General features: G+C 48.1%; 1 protein-coding gene across 1 annotated transcript; it reads left to right on the plus strand.

The window, feature by feature from the left end:
- The first annotated feature begins 7,187 nt into the window (after positions 1–7,187).
- On the plus strand, positions 7,188–10,531 carry HPDL (4-hydroxyphenylpyruvate dioxygenase like). The gene is made up of 2 exons (XM_073544971.1): positions 7,188–7,240; positions 8,830–10,531. Exons 1-2 carry the CDS (start codon positions 7,207–7,209, stop codon positions 10,020–10,022), a joined length of 1,227 nt encoding a protein of 408 aa, XP_073401072.1. The 5' UTR covers positions 7,188–7,206; the 3' UTR covers positions 10,023–10,531.
- Positions 10,532–10,987: the final 456 nt, after the last annotated feature.

The following is a 10,987-nucleotide window of genomic DNA, read 5'->3' on the forward strand; positions in this document are numbered from 1 at the left end:
GTCTTCCGCACATTATGTCTCCAAACACCATTAATCCTGGGAGGCCTCTTGGTGGTGTTGCCCACGTAGTCTTCTGGCTAATCTACAGCTCAACTGAGACTCATCGCTGAAGAAGATAGACCTACATACCAGCCTCCACTGCCATCTTGCTCTGTTCTATGATAGTCTTTGAGAGTGGCGACGTGGGGTCAATGGTGTACCTGAAGCAGGAGAGCTGGCTTGTAGCCCAATGTTGTGCAAACCCCTTCTGATGGTTGTGTAGACACTGTTGCCTTAGGCTCGGTATGTGACATCCAAATTCAGTTGCAGTACAGAATGAATCACTGCACACAAGTCTCCAAATCTGACAATGCGTCCATGTGATGTCCTCCTCTATGCACCTCTCATTCCAGCTTTCCGTTGTTCTCCCTAGAGGGACATGCATCATTCACCAATGCTGACATCTTGGTCTATGCGTATGATCTGCTGGAGTGATGCACCCCATCCTGGGACTCTCCCTGGTATATATGTCTCCCATCCTGGAATATATGTCCCCCTTCCTGGTATATATGCTCTTTATCCTGGTATATATGTCCCCCATCCTGGTATATATGCTCTTTATCCTGGTATATATGTCTCCCTTCCTGGTATATATATCCATCTTCCTGGTATATATGTCTCCCATCCTGGTATATATGCCCTTTATCCTGGTATATATGTCTCCCATACCGGGATATATGTCCATCTTCCTGGTATATACAGTCTGTCCCCCATCCTGGTATATATGTCTCCCATCCTGGTATATACACTGTGTGCAGAATTATTAGGCAAGTTGTATTTGAGAGGATTCTTTTTATTATTGAACAACAACTATGTTCTCATTCAACCCAAAAGACTCATAAATATCAAGGCTTAATAGTTTTGGAAGTTGGAGTGTTTTTTTTTTTAGATTTGGCTATCTTAGGAGGATATCTTTCTTTTCCAGGTAACTATTACTGTGCAGAATTATTAGGCAACTTAATGAAAAACCAAATATATACCCATCTCACTTGTTTATTTTCACCAGGTAAACCAATATAACAACACAAAATTTATAAATAAACATTTCTGACATTCAAAAACAAAAAAAAAAAGCAGTGACCAATATAGCCACCTTTCTTTACGATGACACTCACCTTCCTTCCATCCATAGATTCTGTCAGTTGCTTGATCTGTTTACGGTCAACATTGCAATGTGCAGCAGCCACCACAGCCTCCCAGACACTGTTCGGAGAGGTGTAATGTTTTCCCTCCCTGTAGATCTCACATTTTATGAGGGACCACAGGTTCTCTATGGGGTTCAGATCAGGTGAACAAGGGGGCCATGTCATTATTTTTTCTTCTTTTAGACCTTTACTGGCCAGCCACGCTGTGGAGTATTTGGATGCATGTGATGGAGCATTGTCCTGCATGAAAATCATGTTTTCCTTGAACGATACCGACTTCTTCCCAGTGGCGTAGCAACTGTTTGTGGCGCCCGGGGCGGTCGAAAAATTTGCCGCCCCTTTGGTCGTTGATAATTCGGAAGCATCCGAAGAGCCCACACTACACTCAAAGATCTAATTTTTAGTCTGCTACTAACTCTGCTATTATTTCTAAATTTCTAGACTTTCAACTTCTTGCAGTTCTCTATATGTATGTATTAGCTTGATGATGCTGGATGAAGACCTAATGGCTTTTTTTAATACTAATTTTTAATAATGTGACAGAAAAAAAAACAGAAAGTACAAATTATTTTGGCGGACAGGGGGCGGACACTGACAGCTTGGGGTCCCTGTGCAAGAAATGTGTCCGGGCCCCCCTCCTTTTATGGCGTCAAAGCTACGTGTGTGTATATATACATATATATATAGATTATTGATGTTATATAGCCACACACACACACATACAGGTATATATTACATAGTCTCCTTTATTATGTATATCCCAATCCCCCACACCCCTCATTGTCCTCCTCCCCTCGCATCCCATTATTGTCCTCTCCCCCACCTCCATCATTTTCTTCTCCACCAATATCTTTGCTTTCTCCCCCACCAGTCACATCATTGCCCATTCCACCACCTCCATCATTTCCTCCTCCTCCACCACCCCCATTTATTGCCCTTTCCACCACCACCATCATTGCATTCTCACCCACAACCCCATCATTGCCCTCTCGACCATCACCCCATCATTGTCTTCTCCACATCACTGCCTTCTCCATCACCCCATCACTGCCTTCTCCCCATCACTCCCATCATTGCCTGCTCCATCACCCCATCACTCCCATCATTGTCTGCTCCATCACCCCATCATTGCCTGCTCCATTACCCCCATCATTGCCTGCTCCATCACGCCATCACTCCCATCATTGCCTTCTCCATCACCCCATCACTGCCTTCTCCATCACCCCATCACTGCCTTCTCCATCACCCCATCACTGCCTGCTCCATCACCCCCATCATTGCCTGCTCCATCACCCCATCACTCCCATCATTGCCTTCTCCATCACCCCATCACTGCCTTCTCCATCACCCCATCACTGCCTTCTCCATCACCCCATCACTGCCTGCTCCATCACCCCCATCATTGCCTGCTCCATCACCCCCATCACTCCCATCATTGTCTGCTCCATCACCCCATCACTGCCTGCTCCATCACTCCCATAATTGTCTGCTCCATCACCCCATCATTGCCTGCTCCATCACCCCCATCACTCCCCTCATTGCCTGCTCCATCACCCCATCACTGCCTGCTCCATCACCCCATCATTGTCTGCTCCATCACCCCATCATTGTCTGCTCCATCACCCCATCATTGTCTGCTCCATCACCCCATCACTGCCTGCTCCATCACCCCATCACTGCCTGCTCCATCACCCCATCACTGCCTGCTCCATCACCCCCATCATTGCCTGCTCCATCACGCCATCACTCCCATCATTGCCTTCTCCATCACCCCATCACTGCCTTCTCCATCACCCCATCACTGCCTTCTCCATCACCCCATCACTGCCTGCTCCATCACCCCCATCATTGCCTGCTCCATCACCCCATCACTCCCCTCATTGCCTGCTCCATCACCCCATCACTGCCTGCTCCATCAACCCATCATTGTCTGCTCCATCACCCCATCACTGCCTGCTCCATCACCCCATCATTGTCTGCTCCATCACCCCATCACTGCCTGCTCCATCACCCCATCACTGCCTGCTCCATCACCCCCATCATTGCCTGCTCCATCACGCCATCACTCCCATCATTGCCTTCTCCATCACCCCATCACTGCCTTCTCCATCACCCCATCACTGCCTGCTCCATCACCCCATCATTGTCTGCTCCATCACCCCATCACTGCCTGCTCCATCACCCCATCACTGCCTGCTCCATCACCCCATCACTGCCTGCTCCATCACCCCCATCATTGCCTGCTCCATCACGCCATCACTCCCATCATTGCCTTCTCCATCACCCCATCACTGCCTGCTCCATCACCCCATCATTGTCTGCTCCATCACCCCATCACTGCCTGCTCCATCACCCCATCACTGCCTGCTCCATCACCCCATCACTGCCTGCTCCATCACCCCCATCATTGCCTGCTCCATCACGCCATCACTCCCATCATTGCCTTCTCCATCACCCCATCACTGCCTTCTCCATCACCCCATCACTGCCTGCTCCATCACCCCCATCATTGCCTGCTCCATCACCCCATCACTCCCATCATTGCCTTCTCCATCACCCCATCACTGCCTTCTCCATCACCCCATCACTGCCTTCTCCATCACCCCATCACCGCCTGCTCCATCACCCCCATCATTGCCTGCTCCATCACCCCCATCACTCCCATCATTGTCTGCTCCATCACCCCATCACTGCCTGCTCCATCACTCCCATAATTGTCTGCTCCATCACCCCATCATTGCCTGCTCCATCACCCCCATCACTCCCCTCATTGCCTGCTCCATCACCCCATCACTGCCTGCTCCATCACCTCATCATTGTCTGCTCCATCACCCCATCACTGCCTGCTCCATCACCCCATCATTGTCTGCTCCATCACCCCATCACTACCTGCTCCATCACCCCATCATTGTCTGCTCCATCACCCCATCACTGCCTGCTCCATCACCCCATCACTGCCTGCTCCATCACCCCCATCACTGCCTGCTCCATCACCCCATCACTGCCTTCTCCATCACCCCCATCATTGTCTGCTCCTTCACCCCATCACTGCCTTCTAGACCATCACTCCCATCACTGCCTGCTCCATCATACACACAGACATACACACAGACATACACACACAGAGACATACATACATACATACACACATACATACACACAAGACACCACCTCTCTCCTCTCACCTGTCCGCAGCATCGCCAGCGCTTCCTCCCTCACACAGCAGCGGCCGCTGAATGATGACGTCATTCAGCGGTGCTCCTCTGTGTGAAACAGGAAGCGTGGCCTCCGGGCAGGAAGCAGGACGGACCCTTGCCGCTCCGTTCCTGCTATTCACTCTTGCAGGCAGCGGAGCTGCCGTGATCGCATCGCTCCCTGCCCGACGCTGCACTGCACTGCAGGGTGGAATTGCTGCTGCCGCGCCGCCCCCACACACATGCCGCCTGGGGCGGACCGCCCCCCCCACGCTACGCCAGTGCTTCTTCCTGTACCACTGCTTGAAGAAGGTGTCTCCAGAAACTGGCAGTAGGTCTGGGAGTTGAGCTTCACTCCATCCTCAACCCGAAAAGGTCCCACAAGTTCATCTTTGATTATTCCAGCCCATACCAGTACCCCACCTCCAACTTGCTGGCGTCTGAGTCGGAGTGGAGCTCTCTGCCCTTTACTGATCCAGCCTCGGGCCCATCCATCTGGCCCATCAAGAGTCGCTCTCATTTCATCAGTCCATAAAACCTTACAAAAATCAGTCTTAAGATATTTCTTGGCCCAGTCTTGATGTTTTATCTTATGTTTCCTGTTCAAAGGTGGTCCTTTTTCAGCCTTCCTTACCTTGGCCATGTCCCTGACTACGGCACACCTTGTGCTTTTTGATACTCCAGTAACGTTGCAGCTCTGAAATTTGGCAAAACTGGTGGCAAATGACATCTTGGCAGCTTCACACTTGGTTTTCCTCAATTAATGGGCAGTTATTTTGTGCCTTTTTTATCAACACCCTTCTTGCGACCCTGTTGGATATTTGTCACGAAACGCTTGATTGTTCGGTGATCACGCTTCAAAAGTTTGGCAATTTCTAGACTGCTGCATCCCTCTGCAAGACATCTCACAATTTTTGACTTTTCAGAGTCCGTCAAATCTCTCTTCTGACCCATTTTGCCAAAGGAAAGGAAGTTGCCTAATAATTAAGCACACCTTATATAGGGTGTTGATGTCATTAGACCACACCCCTCCTCATTACAGAGATGCAAATCACCTGATTTACATAATTGGCAGTTGGCTTTCAAGCCTATACAGCTTGGAGTAGGACAACATGTGTAAAAAGGATGATGTGATCAAAACACTAATTTGCCTAATAATTCTGCACACAGTGTATTTCCCCGTTCTGCCTATGTATAATAAATCCCCGTTCTGCTCAGTTTCCTCCAATCCTACAGTGCGGCATCCTTGTCTATAACCAACATAGAGGCCGGCAGTTGACATCGGTGAACCTGCTACGGCGACATATGACGTCACTGCCATGCGCCACCAGTGCCTGGCACGCCGACATCTGATTGGCTGACAGCATGTGTTGCAGCACAGGGAGCCAGAGTGTCCGTGCACTGCAATACATTTCAGCTGAATGGGTATCCAGCTGAAGTAGTCGCTGGGGTCAGTGGGCCACCTCCAGCATGGGCCTGGTCCCAGTCGCACCCTCTGCCACAGCGATCATTATGCCCCTACTGTGATCTGATGAATGGATCACGAGAAATCAACATTTTTCTTATATGAAAATGAGCTGAAAAGATCTCTGTGGCAGATTAAAGGGGTTATTTTCGCCATGGGGCTAATAAATTACAGGCAGGTAGTTGCTAACTATCTGCCTGATCTGCCCAGCGTTGATCTTTGCCCACTCCTATTGGTGATGCTTTGGCTTCCAGTGACACCATGGTGACAGAGCAGCTTCTTCTCTTCTGCTCTGCTCTGCTGCTGGAACGTCACTGCTGATGCCATGATGATTGAGGTCTAGTGTGAAGTTTCCTCCCGACCGTCCTCCGTCCGTGGGACATAAGGATCTAGCGATTGAAGCTCAACCTCCTGATCCTTTTGTTCTGTGGGTAGATTACGCCACTCTTCCCATAGAGAACACCGGAGCGCTCGGCCCAGGACCCCTTTATATGGAGGCTGCGGGACGAACGATTGTTTGGAGAGCAGGTTTCTAATGGGTATGGCTGACTTTACAGTGTAGGATGGGTCAGAGCACGCGGGGGCGTTTTTTAATGCAGCAATGTAATGATAGAGATAAAGACAATGTGCGTGATGTGACACGCCGCACGAAGAGGAGTGCAGTCTATGTCCTGACACTGAGCCAAGATGGATCCTGGAGAGGTTGTCCTATATGAGCAGGGATTACACTGATTACATCCAGAAGCTGAAAACAAACAGCTCCCTGTACACTGGCACACTGTGCCAACTCCTCAGCTGTATGAACAACATGTATAGTTACTATGATGACCTACTCTATAGGCCATCAATATCAAAGTGGTAGAAAGCCCCTTTAAATGATTATGTGTTGACTAAAGACAAGTAGAGATCTTGAAATAAAACACAAAGTTTGTTAGAAAGTTTCAAAAACTTTTCAATTTGCAAAAAATCAAGTTGTATTTACAGAAAATGTAAAATGACAACATTTCTATCAGTTGTGAATGTGATACTTGTGGAGTTGTGTGTGACAGTGTGCAGCCCCAGCCTTAAAGAGATATTCACACATGTAAATAAGGGAGCCAGACACTTCTGATTGGCTAGAAGAACTTGGACTCGCCCAATTACATTAAGGATTGTGGGGGGTCAATCATTGGTTACTGAGTCACCCATTAATTTGTCATTAACCCTTGGATGTACTACCACCTCACACAGCCAGCGAGATCACTCACAAGAATGCAGGCAGAGTTATAAGATATTCTCCACCCCCCCTTCCTGTTAGTGAGATGGTACAGTCCACTTTCAAGGCATTACTGGGAGATCTCAGAGGTGACATCAGTGTGAATGAATGGTGAGGAGGATCCATATGCCCCAGCAGCAAGGTGAGCACAGGATGGGGGGCACGACTGCTCTGCAAGGGGTGTTCTGGTCCCTTTTTCCACCAAAGTATTCATTTTCTTACTTTAATGCATGTATTTTGGGCAAAAAAATTATTTTCGTAATTAGGTTTAGTTTTAAAAGTTTGCACCGTTTTCCTTCCATTGCACCATCTATTGCTGACTGCGAAATGAGTTAAATGAGAATCTGTCAGCGAGCGCCTTTCGATGGGAGAGAGTTTTTAACTCTTTTATCTCTTTTTCTAAGCTCCTCTCAGAAGAATGAGTTAACTAAGAATCTATCAGTGAACGCCATCCGATGGTACATTTTGTAACTTGTATCTCTCTTTTTCTGATAACCTATCAGCAGCCTGAGTTAACTGAGAATCTGTCAGTGAGCGCCATCTGATCTAAAAGTTGTATTTTTTTATCTCTTTTTTTTCTGATCTCCACTCTGATTTGTGACCACAGAGGCCATCAAAGTTAAATGTGAAAGGAAACAAAAGGGGCTGTAAAAGCCAAAGGGTGCAAAATGTTTCAACTGAATCTGGCAGCAGGATTTCAACCCCCCCAATCTATTTATATGTGCATGTGGCTCTTTCAAAGACAAGTCCAGTATTGTCTTTACATGGCCAGTCCCTTCCTCCATCACTGAGAAATCAGTGTTTGAATTGATTGTAAATTAGACTGAGGAGCTATGGTAGATCTGAAGCCTCTGTTACTCCAGCTCTATTCCCAGCCTAGTGCCCTGGCCTCCTGCTTGACGGACAGCTCCTTTTTCTGAAGTCACAAAGCTGGGTGCACCGTTCTGCCCTCCGATTTTGCATGCACCTATCAGTGAGCTGATCGATGCCCTGAGCCTCTCGGCCACACGTAGGACCCATCATTCACCCTTTGGAGGCAGCGATTAGAGCACAGACAGTGCGATTTCTGCAGTGTGTATGTCCCATGTGCTTAGTTTATAGACTGACAGATGTGCTTTAAGATCTTTTTTTAAATGCATGCCATTTAATAAGAAGTGGGAATAAGGCTACTTTCACACTAGCGTTTTTTTGCGCTGCGTGCACAGTCCAAACGCATGCAAAAAACGCATCAAGCGTTTTGCATGCATTTGCTTATTTTATGCGCATGCGTTTTAACCAGTTTGTTGCCATGTGAACTCTTAAGGCCCCGTCACACATAGCGATCTCGCTAGCGAGATCGCTGCTGAGTCACAATTTTTGTGACACAACAGCGATCTCACCAGGGAGCTCGCTGTGTGTGACAGCAATCAGCCCCCCTGCCGGTATCGCTGATCGCTGCAGGAAAGGCCAGGACTTTTTTTTGGTCGCTGGTCTCACGCTGGCCACCACGCATCGCTGCGTGTGACAGGCGGGAGACCAGCGATCTGATGGTAACTAATCTACACATCGGGTATCCAAGGGACGTGCGCTCAAAAACGCTTACAAACGCTAGACCATGCGCACCCATGTTAAACATAGGGGCGCATTGCGCATGTACGCGCATGATGCGCTGGGCTAAAAAAATGCTAGTGTGAAACCAGCCTAAATCTCATCCAGATGTAAAGCTCACCTCCTTCTCCTGTTGTGTTTCAGCCGATACTCCCCCCTGCACCATGAGTTCCCCGCTGATCCGTCTCAGTCACATCTCTTTCCAAGTCTCCAGACCCCAGAGGATCATCACCGACCTGGTGACCAAGTACAGATTTAAACTCTTTGCCGCTCGCGGTCTGGATGGAGTCGTTCCTTGTCAAGTAGCTTTAAGACATGGAAAAGTGGTGTTCATTGTCAGTGAGATGTCCGAGAGCTCTGCCCTGCTCTACGATTCTCCAGTTCCCTCGCCATCGCCGGACACAGCCTGCAACATCAGCTACGAGGTGGAAGATGTGCCAAGGTTGTGCCAACGACTGGTCAGCCAAGGCTGCAGCGTGTTAATGCCACCCACCCAGCTTCACAGCGACGCCGGCCCCGTGTCCTACTGTGTGGTCAAGTCCATACTGGGGGACATCAGACATACCCTCATTGACCGCACCCGGTATACAGCCGCTTTCCTTCCGGGCTTTCAGCCTCTCGACAAAGAAGACAACGCCGACGGTGCTCTGGCAAATGTGTCACACATAGATCATGTGACATACGCCTGTCCACGGGGGGCCACGCCGCAAGTGATCGAGTGGTACAGAAAGTGTTTTGGATTCCAACACTTTCCTCTCCAAGAAGGAGAAAACGAGAACCAGGGGTTTGAAATCAGCGGTCCCCAAATCGGACTCCGTCTGACCTCCATCGAATGCACGGGGCGGACGGAACTGGGTAAGATTGTGATGGCGGAATCTTTACCCCAACAAGGGGTCAATCAGATTGACCAGTTTCTCCGACATCATAAGGAAGGTGGGATCCAGCACGTCGGCCTCCTAACACTCGACATCTTCCAAGCTGTGGCAGCGCTGATTGACAGTGGGGTCCTCTTTGCTGGGCAGCCGTCGGCCTATTATAATGACCCCCAGAAGAAGGCAGAGATCCTCCGAGCAGGGTTCACCCCTCAGCGTCTCTCCCAGTTTGGGATTTTGCTGGATTCTTCCACTGAATTCCAAGATAAAGATCAGATCCAGAAAATCCTTTTACAGGTTTTTGCTGAACCCTTGTTTGCCAAGGACTCGTTCTACTTGGAGCTGATAGAGCGTAGGGGGGCGCAGGGGTTCGGGGAGGGGAATATTCGTGCACTGTGGCGCTCGATGCAAGATATGATGCATGACTTGGGACAAAATGCGCAGGAAGGGGAAATAACCCAATGATACTTGGCATGTACCCCGTATTCTATCTCAGGACGTATGACAGCGCTGAAGCCGAAGGGTGAGGAGACGAGATGGATTTATATACCTCTGACTCCAACAGACGAAGGACCTGAGCTGGAGTCACTAATCAGAGCCTTGTCCTAATGGAGCAGAGATAAAAAGCGGTCAACACCGGAGAACTACAAGTCACAGATTCACTTCTTTGTCTAATATTCCAGATCTGTGATTAGCACTAATAAATGGTGTCTAATAAATATTATTTTATAAATGTTGCAGTTTCGGCAGCACAAATACTAAGATAAATGTTGCAGCTTCTTTTTTTTGATAGGAATGAGTTTTCACAAAATGTCCATCTACACAAAGCAGGTTTTTATGTTAAATGTCTTAAAAAGAAAGTACATAGACTGATAACACCTATATTCACCATAGGTAATGTCACAGCTCGCCTCCTCCTCCTGTACAATGACTAATACCACCACAGTATATCCACCATTCCCAATAGATGTCACAGCTCACCTCCCACTCCGGTAAAATGACAGATAACACAGCCATGTACAGTAGATAACACAACATTCACAATAGGCAATAACACAGCACACCTCCTCCTGTACAATGAATGATGATATCTACTATATATAAAAGTGTAATCACTTATTGTACAGGAGAAGGTGTGCTACGATATCGTCTACAGTGAATGGTGAATCCTGTGTAATCTACTATATGTGTTATCAGTCACTGTGCTGGGGGAAGAGGTGAGCTGTGACATCACCTATTGTGATCACCTGTACAATGACCGATAACACAGAATCCACCATAGGTGATGTCACAGCTCACCTCCTCCCCTTCCTGAACAATGAGAACACCTCAATGTTAATTTTTTTTTTTTTTTAAACATGGTTTTATGAAAAATAAATATGATCGAAATTGGGCAGAAAAAAAAGTTATGATAAAAACATGACTTTTAC

Source organism: Dendrobates tinctorius, unplaced genomic scaffold (genome assembly GCF_039654945.1).
Source record: "Dendrobates tinctorius isolate UK_male_01 unplaced genomic scaffold, ASM3965494v1 ptg000138l, whole genome shotgun sequence".
Classification (NCBI taxonomy): Eukaryota; Metazoa; Chordata; class Amphibia; order Anura; family Dendrobatidae; genus Dendrobates; species Dendrobates tinctorius.

Coding starts and splice junctions, on each gene's coding strand:
- HPDL (XM_073544971.1), top strand. CDS start 7,207: ATGGTGAGGAGGATCCATATGCCCCAGCAGCAAG. Junction 7,241..8,829: donor CCATATGCCCCAGCAGCAAG/GTGAGCACAGGA, acceptor GTTGTGTTTCAG/CCGATACTCCCCCCTGCACC.